The sequence below is a fragment of the Podarcis raffonei genome, chromosome 8, assembly GCF_027172205.1.
Source record: "Podarcis raffonei isolate rPodRaf1 chromosome 8, rPodRaf1.pri, whole genome shotgun sequence".
NCBI lineage: Eukaryota > Metazoa > Chordata > Lepidosauria > Squamata > Lacertidae > Podarcis > Podarcis raffonei.
In genome coordinates, this window is record NC_070609.1 from 7,576,456 (window position 1) to 7,594,585 (window position 18,130).

Sequence of the window (18,130 nt, forward strand, 5' to 3'; positions counted from 1 at the left end):
TATGGTCCAGCTCTCACTTCCATACATCACTACTGGGAAAGCCATAGCTTTAACCATAGCTGTCAACGTTTCCCTTTTTTAAAAGGGAAATTCCCTTATTCCGAATAGGATTCCTTGCAAGAAAAGGGAAAAGTTGACAGCTATGGCCTTAACTATATGGCACTGCTCATGGTTACTGAACAGCAAAAGAAGGACGCTCTGCACATGCTCAGAGGCAATGCTATCTGATGCTCCACAAGGCATTTCTGTCCAGAGCTGGGGCTCAAATTAAGACCTACTGCTTTGTTTCATCAGCAGCATTTGGGGCTATTTAGTTGAGAGGAAAGACACACAGAAGATTGGGATTCCAAAGAACAAAAACATCTCAAGATTTCTCCCCAAAACAGACAAAGTGGAGGCACAGGAACTTCCTGGGGAGGGAGTTCCGGGGGTCACCACTGGAAAGACCCTGCCTACAATGTGGGGCATTCTCCGTTAGGGTCCCAAGATTTAACCGGGTCCCTAGAAGCCTCTGTCGGGGTTTCCGTTGCTTGGGGGATTCCTCCTTTGAAAGCCACTCCGCCTTCAACACCCCCCCAGCGCCCCTCCCTCGCTCTGCCCCCACCCCACTGGCAGGCCCCTCTGCATTCCCAAGCCTCGGCCGCTCATGTGGTTTGGAGCGAAGCCCAGCTTGTCTTGCACAGCCTGAGATGAATTAGGCGATTATGAATCTAGGACAACATTTATGGCTGTTTTGGCTCATGGAGGAGCTCTGTGTGCGGGGGGGGGCGCCGGCCGGCCTCATGGACCCAGCAGCTGGGGGCGGGGAGGCGGGCGAGTCACAAAGACTCTGGAATTCTTGCCTGGTCCTCCCCACCCCACAACCCCTCCTGACCCCATAGACGTTCCTCTGCTCCCTCTGGAGCAGGCTGCGGAGTCAGGAAGGGGGGGGGACCCTGGCGGAGACCTGCAAACCGAAAGTTTGCTTTGCAAGGGGATTATAGCCCAGAAATTCCAGAGGCAAAAGCAAGAAAGTGGGAGGGGGTTGATCTCTCCCCCCAACACACACCCCACACATTCTGCCTCCTATATTCTGCTTCTTCGAACACAGTGATGGGCAAAGGAGAAGGGATTTGGGGGTTTGAGGAGTTGGGGGCAAATCAGTGTGGAATTCCAAGGAGAAAGCCCCAGTGCCAGGTTCGAGTTCTGCCCATTCTGGAGTACAGAGCTGGGATTTAGGGTGACTAATTGGGCTGGGGGGGGGCAGGTGAGTGAATGGGTGCAGGGAGTGGGCAATAGGAGGCAGCCTCGAACCCTCTATCCCAGGGGTCAGCAAACTTACCGCGCCTCGGACCGGTGTCTCCAGCGCCGATCGCGCATCGTGCTGAAGGGCAGGGGAGCGCGTGCCCATACGCATGCACACACGCTATTTCCAGTGTACTTCTGGGTCTAAGGAGCACCGGAAATAGCTTGTGCGCATGTGCACGGGCCTCCTCTGACCCGGATGTGCACTGGAAATAACACTTGTGCATGCACACAAGGCTTGCACATGCGCACAAGCTATTCCGGTGCTTCTCCGACCCAGAAGTGGGCAGCCGCGCAGCACTGGTAAGAGCGGGCAGTGGAGGTCATCACAGGCCGGATAAACGAGTCACTTGGGCCTTATCCGGCCCGTGGGCCTTAGTTTGGGGACCCCTGCTCTATCCTCTATCTAGGCAAGCAAGATGCATGAGCAGAAAGCATATTCTAGCCCAGAGGTTCCCCAAAAAATTGCTCAACCCCCTTGGAAATCTACCTTCTTTGAGCTGTGACAAATCTGCCTTCTTTTACATATCTATATTTCTACCTACAACGTCTTGAAAAGTAAGTTAACAAGTGCAGCTTGATCTTTCCTTCCTTCCGTCCGTCCGGCCTCCTCCTTGCACCCATTTCACAGGTTGGAGAAACTGAGGCCGAGAAACGGACCCCCAGCCAGCCCGAACTACCCACGCATAGTCCGGTCTGCCCCAGGGGCTGGGTCGTCGCCACAGTCCGCCTGCCGTTGGCCACAGAGGCAGGCAAGCTGTGATCCATTTCCCAGGCCAGGCCGAAGCCGAAAAGGGTTCCACTAAGCCCAGGAAAAACCCCTCGCTTCCAATACAGTGGCCAGATCTGGGGGGGGGGGTGTTGCTGCCATCCTGCAATGGCACCCCACCAGCTGGTAAGTGTCATTCCGAACTTACAAATGGAAAGCGTAATGCTGGTGGTCAACAAAAGAGGTTTAAAGACTCACTAAAGGCAAAGCTAAAAAATGTAGTATAAACACTGATAACTGGGAAACACTGGCCTGCGAGCGCTCCAACTGGAGAACAGCCTTTACCAAAAGTGTCATGGGCTTTGAAGACACTCGAACTCAGGACGCAAGGGAGAAACGTGCTAAGAGGAAGGCATGCTTGGCAAATCCACACCGTGATCAACTCCCACTCAGAAACCTATGTCCCCACTGTGGAAGGACGTGTGGATCCAGAACTGGCCTCCACAGTCACTTACGGACTCATTGTTAAAACCGTGTTTATGGAAGACAATCTTAATTGGCTACGAATGATCGCCATGGCAAACACCAGTCTAGCCAGTCAAAAGCTTTCTGGGTGCAAAGCTGAGCTGGCTACGGTGAGGCCTAGGGAGAGTCCTGAGGGCCACATAAAGAGGGCTAGAGGGCCACCTTCAGACCCTGGGCTGGAGTTTCCTCGGGCCTAGCCCAGAGTGCTCTTTCTTGGCCCTTCCCCCCACGAGACCCCCACCTGACTGCTTCACCTACCTGTGTACATAACCTATCCGGTGTATTGAGTCTATGGCCATCACCATCTCGGCTAGGTAGAAGCGAGCCATCTCCATCGGGATGCGGTCCCCAAATTTGCTCAGCAGCGTCAAGAGGTCTCCCCCAACATAGTAGTCCATCACCAGATACTACAGATGGATGGAGTTGAGAAAGGTTCAGAAACAGCACCAAATCCTCCTTTTTAGGCAACCGTGTTCTCATAGACCAGTGTTTTCCAACCTGACAAGCTCTGGCTGATGGGAATTGTAGTCCAAAAAAGCTAGAGGGCACCAGGTTGGCGAAGACTGGGGTATCGTTTATCGCAGGGCCAACTGCTGTTTGGGGCCCCAAAAATTCATAGTCCCCCCACAGGCTGCCACAACCAGAGACAGGGGCTGCATCTACAAAGTTATAAAAAAATGCTCTGAGGGGGAAAAACACGTTTTAAAACCCACAATGGAAAATTTCATAGAGTTCCGATTTTAGCTCTACAGCACCATCTGGTGTCACGGTGTTATAACGCATTTAGAATGTTTTATTTTTTACTAATGTAGTCCAGGGTTTTGAATCTCAGGATAGCTCAGGTGGTTAGAGCATGGAGCTAATAACGCCAAGGTTGCAGGTTCGATCCCCGTATGGGGCCGCTGCATATTCCTGCATTGCAGGGGGTGGGCTAGATGAACCTTAAGGTCCCTTCCAGCTCTATGATTCTATGAAGCCCGAAAAAACTCTGGCGAGAGGGCTGTTGCTTATACTCTGTGTCAAACTGCCCACACCTGGAGTCAGTAAAGAAGTTCTATCCGATCCTAGTTATTATTTTTATTTTATTTACTACTATTTTCCCCAGCTGTCTTTAAACAACCCTACAAGGCAAGATAGTATTATTATTATTATTATTATTATTATTATTATTATTATTATTATTATTATTATCCCCATACTGCAGATGGAGAAGCTGAGGTAAACGTTAACTATACCAACTTAGTGAAGGCCAGCGTGCGAATTTGAAGGGCTCCGTTCTTCACTTGTAGAATACGCCGTTCTCTGTTTAGCCTTTGTGTCCTGAAAGCTCAGGGCTACAGTTTTACTAAACTGAAACTATATACTGCCTCCGCTGAGGGGGGCAAAATATGCCTCTGAATACAATTTTCCGAGGAGAGGGCTGTTGTGCTCAGGTCTTCCTTTTGGCGGTTCCCTCACTGCGAGAAGCCAAGTTACAGGGAACCAGGCAGAGGGCCTTCTCGGTGGTGGCACCCGCCCTGTGGAATGCCCTCCCACCAGATGTCAAGGAAATAAACAACGATCTTACTTTTAGAAGACATCTGAAGGCAGCCTTGTTTAGGGAAGCTTTTAATGTTTGATGCATTACTATATTTTAATATTTTGTTGAAAGCTGGGGAAGAGTGGCTGGGGAAGCCCAGCCAGATGGGCGGGGTATAAATATATTATTATTATTATTATTATTATTATTATTATTATTATTATTCCTTGTGGGTTTCCTATATGAGGCATCAGGTCTGCCATCGTGAGGATAAGATGATGCATTTGATGAGCCTTCGGTCTGCAAAAATCTTCTTTGCCTCACAGCTCATGGCGAAAGCGATGTAGCCGCCACAGGGACCATCTATCACCACTCCTCCCTTTCCCCTCCAAATTAAAAAACAAAACGTCTCGACTCGCTCCAGACATCCCCAAACCACAAAGCGCAGACTCCCTGCTAACTCGCATGCCCACCAACACCCTAAAAGGCTAAACTCCAGAGAGAACAAATTTGCCGGTGGTGGTCATTTGGGGGCAGAATACCGCCGGTCAGCTGGCAAACTAGAAGGGATGGCAAACGTCAGCACTTTGTTTCGAAACCGGAGGACGGCTTGCCTTTTGAAGTGGAGGCTCTTAATTCCAGACCTGTGTGGGCTGGACATAATCCAGCGAGGAAGGAAAGGCACCCATGTCCAGATCTCCCCTTCCTGCTGTTGCTTCTGTCCTGACTTTCTCATTGAGAAACTGGATTCCGGGGCTGAGCCCGGGCTCCCGTGTCCTGCCAGTGATCTTCCGCCTGAGTCCCGGCTGCCCACTCTCAGAGACAGAGCACTGGGCCAAATGGATCTCCACTGCGTCTCCTTCGGTTCTTATGTCATACTCAGCAGCCCCATATTGGCTGTGAGTCGTGCAAGACCTGCTCCCTGATTTGCTAGCCTCTTCCCACCTGACTGGGGAGGGCGGAGCCCTCAGTGGCTGACTGACAGACCAGCGGACTGACTCCAGCTACAAAAGCTGAGGCTGCACAAGGGACTGTTTTGGTTGTGTCACAGAAACGTAGACTTGGAGGGGACCACAGGGATCATCTAGACCAGCTTCCTGCAATGGAAGAATCTTTTGCCAGTTTGGGGCTCAGGATGCCTAGAGGCTATTGGGGTGGGGTATTGCTTTGAGTTATTTGTTTCGCCAAAACAGTGGTACCTCAGGTTAAATACTTAATTGGTTCCGGAAGTCCGTTCTTAACCTGAACCGTTCTTAACCTGAAGCGGACTTTCCCATTGAAAGTAATGGAAAATGGATTGATCCGTTCCAGACGATGAAAAACACCCCCTAAAACAGCCATTTAACACAAATTTTACTGTCTAACGAGACCATTGATCCATAAAATGAGGGCAAAATGAAGCGAAGCGGCAGGAGATACAGAGCCCGTTCTGTTTCTCCTCCCGCTTTGCTGGAGAGATGCTGAGCAGAGAGGGGGAGAATATTTTTTTTCTTGTTCTCCTCCTCTAAAACTAGGTGCGTCTTATGGTCAGGTGCGCCTTATAGAGCGAAAAATACGGCACTTACTTTTGTTCATGCATGTTTCAAAACATTTTTGCGTACTGCTTATGATGTATTTTTGTAAGTCTTTTCGTGTTGTAAGCAGCCCTGAGTGTGGCTTTATCCATGGAAAGGCGGCCTACAGATAAACGATGATGATCACTCACCAGGTAATTCTCGTCTTGGAAAGCAAAGTGCAGCTGTGTAATCCAGCGCTTGTCTCCGTTGACCAACACGTCCCGCTCCTCTCGGAAGCAGGAAACCTGATGGGTGCAGCAGCAAAATTGAAATAGAATAGAAATAGAAATAGAAATATCTTTATTGTCATTGCCCCCTCTCAGGGACAACGAAATTACTTGACTGCTCCATAAAAACACTAATTAAAACAATACAGTATAATACAGCAAGGAAGATTAGATGACTTTCAAAGTCCAGGCTTCCCATTCAGGGCTGAGATCGCTCTGGAGAAGAAGCTGTTCTTAAGACGGCTCGTTCTTGTCTTCATCGTCCTGTATCTCCGTCCCGACGGCAGGAGCTCGAAGAGACAGTGACCAGGATGCGATGGATCTTTTACTATGTCCAGTGCCTTCCTATGGCACCTTGTGGCATAAATCTGCTCTAAGGTGGAGAGTGGGCAGCCAACAATGCTCTCTGCTGCCTTAACAACTCTGCACAACCCCATCCTGTCCTGGGTAGTACAGCTTCCGTACCACACACATAAGCCATAAGTGAGCACGCTCTCAATGGCACAGTGATAGAAGGCAAGCAGCAGTTTCTGCGGAAGATGGTTTTTCCTTAGAATTCTCAAAAAGTACAGTCTCTGCTGCGCCTTCTTCACAAGCCCCCTTGTGTTGACACTCCAGGACAGATCCTCTTGTAATTCAATGCCCAAAAATCTGAACGTTGTTACCCTCTCCACACAGACCCCATCAATCAAAAGTGGCTGGATATTGCTCTTCTGTCTCCTGAAGTCCACCACAAGCTCCTTTGTCTTCCTTGTATTTATGAGCAAGTTGTTAGCTCTGCACCACTCTGTCAGCCGCTCCACCTCATCTCTATAGTCCGTTTCACCCTCCCTTTCAGGGATGAGCCCAATCACGGTTGTGTCATCTGCAAATTTGACAACCCTATTACTAGGGTGAGCAGCGACACAATCGTACGTGTAGAGAATATAAAGGAGGGGACTGAGTACGCATCCCTGTGGTGTTCCTATGTTAGTCTTAAGCATTTTAGAGGTATAAGGGCCCAACCGAACCCTCTGGGAGCGGTCTGACAAAAAATTGATTTATTTTCTCAATTCAGTTCACAATTATTTGTTATACCATCTAATTTCAGTTCTTCTTTGGGTAGCTAAGCATAGGTAAAGGTAAAGGGACCCCTGACCATTAGGTCCAGTCGTGACCGACTCTGGGGTTGCGGCGCTCATCTCGCTTTATTGGCCGAGGGAGCCGGCATACAGCTTCCGGGTCATGTGGCCAGCATGACTAAGCTGCTTCTGGCAAACCAGAGCAGCCCACAGAAACGCTGTTTACCTTCCTGCCGGAGCAGTACCTATTTATCTACTTGCACTGGTGAGCTTTCAAACTACTAGGTTGGCAGGAGCAGGGACCAAGCAACAGGAGCTCACCCTGTCACGGGGATTTGAACCGCCAACCTTCCGATCGGCAAGCCCTGGGCTCAGTGGTTTAGACCACAACGCCACCTGAGGTTCCCCCCCAAAGAATTATGGGAGTTGTAGTTCGTGGAGGGTGCTGAGAGTTGGTAGGAGGCCCCAATTCTCCTCCCAGAGCGGTACCTATTTATCTACTTGCACTTTGATGTGCTTTCGAACTGCTAGGTGCTGGGACCGAGCAACGGGAGCTCACCCCGTCACGGGGATTCGAACCGCCGACCTTCTGATCGGCAAGGCCTAGGCTCTGTGGTTTATAAAACGACACCCCAATGTGAACTGAAATAATCCCTGCTGTGAAAGTGCTGCACTTCTGTGGCTCAGGCCAGGAGTGAACCAGCAGTAAATCACACTGTGCAAGTCGGAGTTAACTCCTTATTGGCAAGAACATGATCTGCACTGACTCGGTCAGAAGGTCAGGCCTAAAGAACATAGCGGCTCATTCACAGTCGGTCTTGCCCTATGGATCAGTGTCCGAGACTGAAAGTCCTGCCTCCCCACAGTGGTCGAAATTGTGGAAACCTTTTGGGGAAAGTGTATTGCTGAAGTTTGATGGCTCATAACACAATTTTTTTCTTGGAGTAATACCATAACATTATATATCAATGGAAGGATAATTTAATGAAGAATGTAATGCAACAAAGTCTGTTCAATTATCTGTATTCTATCAAAAGTTATAGTCAAATACATGGTGTATGGAAGTGAGAGCTGAACCATAAAGAAGGCTGATTGCCAAAGAATTGATGCTTTTGAATTCTGGTGCTGGAGGAGACTCTTGAGAGTCCCATGGACTGCAAGAAGATCAAACCTATCCATTCTGAAGGAAATCAGCCCTGAGTGCTCACTGGAAGGACAGATCCTGAAGCTGAGGCTCCAATACTTTGGCCACCTCTTGAGAAGAGAAGACTCCCTGGAAAAGACCCTGATGTTGGGAAAGATGGAGGGCACAAGGAGAAGGGGACGGCAGAGGACGAGATGGTTGGATAGTGTTCTCGAAGCTACCAGCATGAGTTTGACCAAACTGCGGGAAGCAGTGGAAGACAGGAGTGCCTGGCGTGCTTTGGTCCAGGGGATCACGAAGAGTCGGACACGACTAAACGCCTAAACAACAACATAGCCAAATAACCAGAAAAAGGAAGCACAACTTGCTTAGGGTGATACACAGTAGCTTTCCTTCATTTGAATGTAGCCAATGAGAATGAGTGTTTAGAGAGCCAATCGGGTGTTATGAGCCATCAAACCTCGCAAATACACTTTCCCCAAAAGGTTTCCACAATTTTGGCCGCTAGCGTAAATCGCCTCCTCTCCAGGGTTTTCCCCAAGCAATCAGAGACTCTGTCTGCATGCAGTCAACCTCCCCTCCACCCTTTTCATCTCTCTTCTGGTTCTGTGAGTAAAGAGGAGGGAGCTGGTTGCAGCAGGAGAGGGAGGCACCCATGACTCTTCCCCAGCCAGACTCATCTCTGCCTCTGATTCTGGACTGCTCTCTGCCCCAGACTCTCCCTGCTCACTAAGCCCTGTCCTCTCTTCAGCTTCCGACACCTTCTCCTCCCAGTCTGCTCCCTCTTCTCCTTCCGACCGCTCATTGTCATCCCACCACTACTCTCCTGGCTCTGAGCCTTCTTCCCTTGGGGGTTCCCCAACTGGTTCCTCTCACCATTCCTTTGTGTCCAACCAGTCCATGACAAGTTATCTGAAAATCCCACTGTTTTTGGGTACCATCCCAAGAGCTGGTGTTGACCTATAAAGGCCAAACCACCCACAGGTCCTGGAGGGTGCACCTTGCAATACCCACCTCGACCCGCTTCAACATGTCCCATTTATTCATTATCTTCATGGCGTACACCTGGGATGTCCTCTTCAGCTTCACGACTGCTACCTGTGCAGGTAAAATAGGAGGTAGGAGTCTGTGTGTTAAAGAAGGGGCTGGACTGACATACCTGGGCCACAGTTGCACCATACATCATCATCATCATCATTATTATTACAGTGGTACCTCGGGTTAAGTACTTAATTCGTTCCGGAGGTCCGTTCTTAACCTGAAATTGTTCTTAACCTGAAGCACCACTTTAGCTAATGGGGCCTCCTGCTGCCGCCGTGTCGCTGGAGCACAATTTCTGTTCTTATCCTGAAGCAAAGTTCTTAACCTGAAGCACTATTTCTGGGTTAGCGGAGTCTGTAACCTGAAGCGTATGTAACCTGAGGTACCACTGTATTATTATTTTATTTATACGCTGTCCATTTGGGGAAGCCACTCAAAAACAGTCATGGCTTCCCTTAAAGAATCATGGGAGCTTTAGTTTGCTGAGGGTGTAGAGCGCTGTCAAGGGGCCGCTATTCCCTTTGCAGAGCTACAGTTCCCAGGGTGACCCATGAAGAGGGACGGATTGTTAAACTGCTCTAGGAATTGTAGCGCCGTGAGGAGCCGTCTCTGCCAGAACTTTGCCCCAAGCCAGCCTTAGCCAGGCTGGCTGATGGGAGTTATAGTACGCAGGCTAAGACCCTACCTGCCTGCGGACTGTCTCACCAGAGTGGTGCATGCTCTAGTTATCTCCCGCTTGGACTACTGCAATGCGCTCTACGTGGGGCTACCTTTGAAGGTGACCCGGAAACTACAACTAATCCAGAATGCGGCAGCTAGACTGATGACTGGGAGCGGCCGCCAAGACCACCGGTCCTGAGAGATCTGCATTGGCTCCCAGTACGTTTCTGAGCACAATTCAAGGTGTTGGTGCTGACCTTTAAAGCCCTAAACGGCCTCAGTCCTGTATACCTGAAGGAGCGTCTCCACCCCCATCGTTCTACCCGGACACTGAGATCCAGTGCCAAAGGCCTTCTGGCAGTTCCCTCATTGCGAGAAGTGAGGTTACAGGAAACCAGGCAGAGGGCCTTCTCGGTAGTGGCACCCACCCTGTGGAACACCCTCCCTTCAGATGCGAAGGAAATAAGCAGCTATCCTATCTTTAAAAGACATCTGAAGGCAGCACTGGTCAGGGAAGTTTTTAATATTTAGTGCTGTACTGTTTTTAACACTTGATTGGGAGCCGCCCAGAGTGGGTGGAAACTCAGCCAGATAGGCGGGGTATAAATAATAAATTATTATTATTATATTATTATTATATCTGCAGGGCGCCAGGTTGGCCGAGGCTGCCCTACAGTCACCAAGAGGGGTGTCATATTTCAGTGTTGTTTTCGCCTGTACTATTGAAAAGTTCGCCCCGGTGGCCATCTGGTAGCAGAGAGTAAAAGGTAAAGGTAAAGGTACCCCTGCCCGTACGGGCCAGTCGTGACCGACTCTGGGGTTGCGTGCTCACATCGCTTAAGAGGCCGGGAGCCATCGCTGTCCAAAGACACTTCCGGGTCATGTGGCCAGCGTGATGAAGCTGCTCTGGCGAGCCAGCACTAGCGCAGCGCACGGAACGCCGTTTACCTTCCCGCTATAAAGCGGTACCTATTTATCTACTTGCGCTTTGACGTGCTTTCGAACTGCTAGGTGGGCAGGAGCAGGGACCGAACGACGGGAGCTCACCCCGCCGCGGGGATTTGAACTGCCGATCTTACGATCAGCAAGTCCTAGGCACTGAGGTTTTACCCACAGCGCCCCCCGCGCCCCCCTGGTAGCAGAGAGAGCCCCCCCAAAAAACCAGCCCTTCTCACCTCGCTGAAGGCTCCCCGTCCAATCACTTTGAGGATCTCAAAATCGTCCCGTTGCAGCCGCAGCGCTTTCAGCCTGGAGGTGACTGGCTCCGCTGGTGGGACAGAAAAGCAAATTATTTGTCGGGGGGGCAGGGAGGGGAAAGAAGAGACGCCCGGAAGAGCAGCAGGGCAGCTAGGAGGGTTTTTAAGGAGAGGCTGGGTGGCCACCTGCTTTAGCCAAGACACCTGCATTGCAGGGGGTTAGACTAGATGACCCTTGGGATACTTGCCAAGTCTACAATTCTATGATCTGAGGCCCTTCTTTGTGTGGCCTCCTCTGTGTGAGGTCCAGCGGGTGGCAACACAAGAACAGGGCCTTTTCTGTGGTGGCTCCCTGTCTGTGGAATGCTCTCTCGAGGGAGTCTCGCCTGGTGCCTTCATTACATTTCTTTTTTTAAAAAAAAATTATTAAGCAATTTCAACATAACAAATTATCAGACCATATAATCACATACATTATTTTTTCCCCTTCCCCCCCTTCCATCCCTCCCTTCCCCGCCAAAAAGGGACTTCCCTTAGCTCCTCTCTCTGATTTCTCTGCACATATTATTCTCTGCATGTTATAAAATTATACATATCCTTGCCTTATCTATCATATAATCGACCAATAAATTTGTGGATGTTTGTTCAAAACCTGCCAAGGAGTCCAGTTCATTTTGTTGGTTTTTTTAGATAATTTGAAAAAGTTCCCATTCTTCCTTAAAGTCACAGTTGTCCTTATCACACAGTTTGTATGTCAACTTAGCCAGCTCTGCAGAGCTCATAAATTTTTCTTGCCGCTGTTGGGCATTTCCTCATTCTTCCGTCCTTGTGCTATCAAGACTCTTGCCGCTGTCGTAGCATACATAAATAGATTCTTTGTTTTTCTTGGCAGGTCTTGACCTACAATCCCTAACAAAACTGCTTCTGGCTTTTTTCACAAATGTCATTTTAAACGTTTTTTTTCAATTCATTGTATATCATTTCCCAATTTTTTTTAACTTCTCTGCATTCCCACCACATATGATAAAAAGTCCCTTCTTTTTCTTTACATTTCCAACATTTGTTTGACCCGGTTTTATTCATTTTTGCTATCTGTACTGGTGTAATATACCATCTGTAACATCATTTTCATAGAGTTTTCTTTCAAAATAGAACAGTCTGTACATTTCAATTCTACATTTCAAAATTTCAAATCTTTATTACATTTCTTTAGGCACCAGGCAAAAACGTTCCTCTTCAACAAGACCTTTGGCTGATTAATATTCTACAGCCTTTAAAATCTGGGGTTTTTTGGGGGGGGGGAGAAGGTTATTGTTTCATCGTTCCTGTTTTAACTATTTATGTGTGCTTTTATCTTGTGTTTTTATCTTGTGAACCACCCGGAGATCTTTTGATGAAGGGCAGCATATAAATCTAATTAATAATAATAAGGGCTGTGTTTAGAATAATCTTGTGCGTAATATAAAAAATACAAAGTGAGACATTAAGGAAAGCCAAAGGGAAAATATGAAGAACAGAGGACCTGACGAACGGATTACTAAAAACGTGTGAGGCAAACGGTGGAAGTCTTTTTTAAAAAACAACACTTTATTTAAGGTAGATAAGGACAAGATGAAATTATACAATTGAATATAAATATAGATGGGAAACGGCTATGTATAGTGAATACTTATCTACTTATAAAAATTTTTCACCTATGATCTTTTTCTTTTACTTCTTTATTTTTTCTTTGTTCTTTTTTCTGATATCGTACCTTTCATTTCACTCCTTTATTGCGAATAGCATTTTATAGAGGTATAAATAACTGTAAATAGGAAAAGAGACAAAGTATTCTCTAATTTTTTTCCTTGGTTATATGTCTTTTCTTTTTCTTTTGTATTTTCTATTGTTGTAAATATGTATGTTTTCTAATTTGTACTTAATAAATAATAATAATAATAATAATAATAATAATAATAATAATAATGGCTCACATCCGCACTTTGCCACCCCTCTCCTTCCTTCTGCCTCTCCCCCTGCCTCACTTTGCCTAACGATAGGGCCGGCTCTGTGTGGCACAGCTGCTGAAAACCCAGAGAATTTGGATCAACGGCTATTTGAAAATGCAAATAAAAAAATAACTGGGGGAAAAGAGAGCCCATGGGGTGTAGTGGTTGGAGCGTCACACTACGACCTGGGAGACCAGGGTTCGAATTCCCACACTTGGTCATGAAGCTTACTGGGGGAGATTTTGGACCTTGCATCTCTTCGCCTAACCTACCTCACAGGGTTGTTGTGGGGAGAAAATGAGGAGGGGGAGAAACACTCCCCCCCCCCACCTTGAGCTCCTTGGAGAAAAAGGTGAGATATAAACACAATAAACAAAAATAAAATAAACCTAGCGCCCTGGCTGAGGTCGGATGGGCATTGTCTAATAAATAATTTTTATTTGTTTTTACACATATTTTCCAGCATAACATCCTTTTCAGCATCATTTCAAATTTTTTGGCTATCACCGCCTTCAACCTCGACTGACGGTTTTCTAAACCCTTTCTAATTATGCGTTTTGTTACCATAGTTACTGCTATAAACTCACATTTCCGATACATCTATTCTTAATTCTCCTCGCAATAATCGATAAATTACTCTTTCCAAAACTTATTTTAACCCTACAAGCGATGTCAATGGATTACAACTGCTTTCCAGATATGTCGAAAATGTCTTCCATTCCTTTAGGAAAGTCTGGTCCTGCTGGCCATTGTCGTCCAAAAATAAAATAAAATATGGAGGGCACCAGGTTGGCAGAGGCTCATCAACCCCACGTAACGCAGCCGGATGCGCTCACGTTTATTTTCGTGCCTTAGCTACCCTCTGGCAGATGGTCCTTCGGATGAGCAAGAAGCGGGGAAATAATGTGGCATTTTCGAGCCCACCTGCTACGGCCTCTGGACCGCCAAGGCGTTGGCCTTGGTCATATTAATAGCGGGCAAGAGTTTCCCTTATACAGCAACGTCAACTCTGGGCAGGGGTAGCATGACTCAGAGGTTTCTCAGAGAAGGCCCTGTGCACCACCAGAGGCCTGAGCGCATGGCTTAAAATAAACTGTGCGGCCAACTGGTAGGGTGGGGAGGTCACGTGACCTGGTGAGGGGGGGTCAGGTGACCTCAGCACTTGGCGTCAACCGGGTGACTCAACCGGCAGCGGCAACGACGTCTCAGAGATTTGGTGTTTGGGGAAACAGATAGCCCCTGAGGATCTCAAAAGCGATTTCCTCACATGGCGACGGAAAGATGAAGCAAAGAGATGCTCAGGGAGAGATGCAATCGCCGCCGCCTTGGCAGAGCGACAGCTGGAAGTCTCAAGGCGGGGAGGGAGAGCGAAGCAGCTTATAAATAGCTCAAGGATGTGACCCAGGAGGATGGAATGGGGTTTGTTTGGGGAGGAGATTGCAAAAGACTCGGGGGAAGAGGCCGGAGGGAAAGCATGGCATGCGTGGTTCTCCCGATCGTCACACGCCCCAAAAAGAGCCTTCCTAAAGGTAAAGGGACCCCTGACCATTAAGTCCAGTCATGGCCGACTCTGGGGTTGCGGTGCTCGTCTCGCTTTAATGGCCGAGGGAGCCGGCGTACAGCTTCCGGGTCATGTGGCCAGCAGGACTAAGCCGCTTCTGGCGAACCAGAGCAGCGCACGAAAACGTTGTTTACCGTCCCGCCAGAGCAGTACCTATTTATCTACTTGCACTTTGACGTGCTTTCGAACTGCTAGGTGGGCAGGAGCAGGGACCGAGCAACGGGAGCTCACCCCGTCGCGGGGATTCGAACCTCTGACCTTCTGATCGGCAAGCCCTAGGCTCTGGGGTTTAACCCACAGCGCCACCTGTGGTTTCCCCACAAAGAATTCTGGGAGCTGTAGTTCGTGGAGGGTGCAGAGAGTTGGAAAGGTAAAGGTAAAGGGACCCCTGACCATTAGGTCCAGTCGTGGCCGACTCTGGGGTTGCGGCGCTCATCTCGCTTTACTGGCCGAGGGAGCCAGCATGACTAAGCCGCTTCTGGCGAACCAGAGCAGCGCACGGAAACGCCGTTTACCTTCCCGCCGGAGTGCTACCTATTTATCTACTTGCACTTTGATGTGCTTTCGAACTGCTAGGCTGGCAGGAGCAGGGACCAAGCAACGGGAGCTCACCCCGTCACGGGGATTCGAACCGCCGACCTTCTGATCGGCAAGCCCTAGGCTCAGTGGTTTAACCCACAGCGCCACCCATGTCCCTAAAAGTAAAGAATCCAGCCAAAATGGCGCCTTTTCATCCTTCTTAGGGTGCTGTGATGCCATTTTAAACAGCGATGGATTCCCCCCCAAAATATACTGGGAGCTGTAGTGTGTTAAGGGTGCTGAGAGACACCCCTATCCCAAGAGCAGTTTAACAAACCATCCCTCTTTCCAGGGGGCCTTGGGAATCATTACTCTGGAAGAGGAATAGCAGTCCTCCACAGAGACACCGGTGGCGCTGTGGTCTAAACCACCGAGCCTTTTGGGCTTGCTGTTCGGAAGGTCGGCAGTTCAAATCCCCGTGACGGGGTGAGCTCCCATTGCTTGGTCCCTGCTCCTGGCAACCTAGCAGTTCGAAAGCACACCAGTGCAAGTAGATAAATTGGTACCGCTCTGGCGGGAAGGTAAACGGCGTTTCCGTGAGCTCTTGTTTCCCTGACTGTGTCCCATTGGGCCAGAAGCGGTTTAGTCATGTTGACTACATGCCCCGGAAAGCTGTCTGTGGACAAACGCCGGCTCCCTCGGCCTGAATGCGAGATGAGCGCCGCAACCCCATAGTCGCCTTTGACTGGACTTAACTGTCCAGGGGTCCTTTACCTTAGGGGTCTTCTGCTAAATGTGTGGCAGCACTGGGGTAGCACGGCAGAACAACATATGCTGAGACCTCGGGTTATAGGACGGCATATAAATGCAATACAGTGGTACCTCAGGTTAAGTACTTAATTCGTTCTGGAGGTCTGTACTTAACCTGAAACTGTTCTTAACCTGAAGCACCACTTTAGCTAATGGGGCCTCCTGCTGCTGACGCGCCACCGGAGCACGATTTCTGTTCTCATCCTGAAGCAAAGTGCTTAACCTGAAGCACTATTTCTGGGTTAACAGTCTGTAACCTGAAGTGTATGTAACCTGAAGCGCATGTAACCCGAGGTACCACTGTAAATAATAACAACAACAATCCATAATGTCTACCATGAATGCAGCAGTAACTGCATGAAGAACATACTTCAGAATTACACCCACAATTTAAAAAAACCACCAGTTTGGAGAGGCCTTCTGTCACACAGGGAAGATTTTCCGCCACTCTCATGCAAGCACAAAGGGCATCTTTGATCACTGTGTTTGCCACATTAAAAAAAAATGAATTAATGCTCCATCGGCTTTGACAATGACCCAACATGCAGACAATCTGGGGCTGTTTGTTTTCAGCTGGGAGAAATGATGGGCAGAACAGGAGTGTGTGTGTGTGTGTGTGTGTGTGTGTGTGTGTGTGTGTGTGTGTGACACTGGCAACTCTACCCCTCTGTAAAGGCAGCCAGAAGGGCAGGAATCGGGGCAAAAGGAGTCTTACTGGATCAAACCAGAGAGTCCCATCTAATCTAGGATCCTGATCTCCATAAAATACTTCTGGGGAAGGCAAGAACCACCTGCGTCTGTTCCTCGCTCCCCAGAACCCAGGATTCAAAGCTAGACTGTCTCTGAAGCTGAAGGTTCCACTTTGAGTTTTCATGACTCGTAGCTATCGATGGAGACATTTCTCTCTCATACACGCACGAGCAACCTTGTACCCAGCATTGCTCAGTGCATTTTTAGAAGGTTCAATCTGCTGTCCATTCAAAATTGCGTCCCACAATACCCAAAAACTGACAGAAACCTGCTCCTTAATCTCAGGAAGCACATCATTTGGTTACGGCGTCTTTAAAGGTAAAGGTAAAGGGACCCCTGACCGTTAGGTCCAGTCGCGGACGACTCTGGTGTTGCGGTGCTCATCTCGCTTTACTGGCCGAGGGAGCCGGCGTACAGCTTCCGGGTTATGTGGCCAGCAGGACTGAGCCGCTTCTAGCGAACCAGAGCAGCGCACGGAAACGCCGTTTACCTTCCCGCCGGAGCGGTTCCTATTTATCTACTTGCACAGGTGTGCTTGCTTTCGAACTGCTAGGTTGGCAGGAGCAGGGACCCAGCAACGGGAGCTCACCCCGTCGCGGGATTCAAACCGCCGACCTTCTGATCGGCAAGTCGTAGGCTCTGTGGTTTAACCCACAGCGCCACCCGCGTCCCCAAGGCGTCCAAATGCACAGAGGTCACAAAATCCACTTCCCAAAATATTTTGCCGATCCTCCAAGTGTCCCTATTTTCCAGGACGTCCCTCATTTAGATAAGCTGTCCCGGTTTCTGATTTGATCCTGATTTTCCTTAGGACGTCCCCATTTTCACTGGAGAAACGTTGGAGGGTATAGAGTTATTTGACTCCCGAGCTGTCTGAAGGCAATCCTGTATAGGGAAAGGGTTTTTTTCTTTTAATGTTTTGATATATGTCGGAAGCTGCCCAGAGTGGCTGGTGCAACCCAGTAAGATGTGTGGGTTATAAACAGTAAAAATATAATTACGGAATGGGACATCCCTATTTTCATCGGAGAAATATTGGAGGGTATGATATAATAATAATAATAATTTTATTTATACCCCGCCCTCCCCAGCTAGAGCTGGGCTCAGGGCAGCTAACACCAGTAAAATTACAGTAAATACAGGAAAAAAAGAAAAAAAACAATTTAAAATACAGGTTAAGATGCAATTTAAAATGCAGCCTCATTTTAAAAGTAGCCCATAGATCAAAACCATAAGGGGAGGGACCAGAGGCCAGGCAGAACACCTCTGTCTTGCAGGCCCTGCGGAAAGATGTACAGTGGTACCTCGGGATAAGAACTTAATTTGTTCCGGAGGTCCGTTCTTAACCTGAAACTGTTCTTAACCTGAGATACCACTTTAGCTAATGGGGCCTCCTGCTGCCACCGTCGCACGATTTCTGTTCTCATCCTGAAGCAAAGTTCTTAACCCAAGGTACTATTTCTGGGTTATCGGAGTCTGTAACCTGAAGCGTCTGTAACCTGAAGCGCCTGTAAGCCAAGGTACCACTGTATAGCGAGTGCTTTTAAAGCCCAGTGGAGCTAGCCCAACCCATCACCGTC

At 48.6% G+C, this 18,130-nt stretch overlaps 1 protein-coding gene across 7 annotated transcripts in view; it reads right to left on the reverse strand.

The window, feature by feature from the left end:
• The window catches only part of DMPK (DM1 protein kinase), a 56,304-nt gene that overhangs the window by 14,399 nt on the left and 23,775 nt on the right, over window positions 1-18,130 (reverse strand). For 6 of the 7 annotated variants that reach the window (XM_053401837.1, XM_053401836.1, XM_053401839.1 and 3 more), the window contains exons 2-5: window positions 10,902-10,993; window positions 9,040-9,123; window positions 5,743-5,838; window positions 2,777-2,925 (exon numbers count right to left, since the gene is read on the reverse strand). In XM_053401837.1, the coding sequence (XP_053257812.1) occupies window positions 2,777-2,925; window positions 5,743-5,838; window positions 9,040-9,123; window positions 10,902-10,993 (421 nt within the window). Of the gene's footprint in view, window positions 1-2,776; window positions 2,926-5,742; window positions 5,839-9,039; window positions 9,124-10,901; window positions 10,994-12,616; window positions 12,702-18,130 lie in introns of those variants that run through there. The other variant, XM_053401838.1, reaches the window with a different exon arrangement.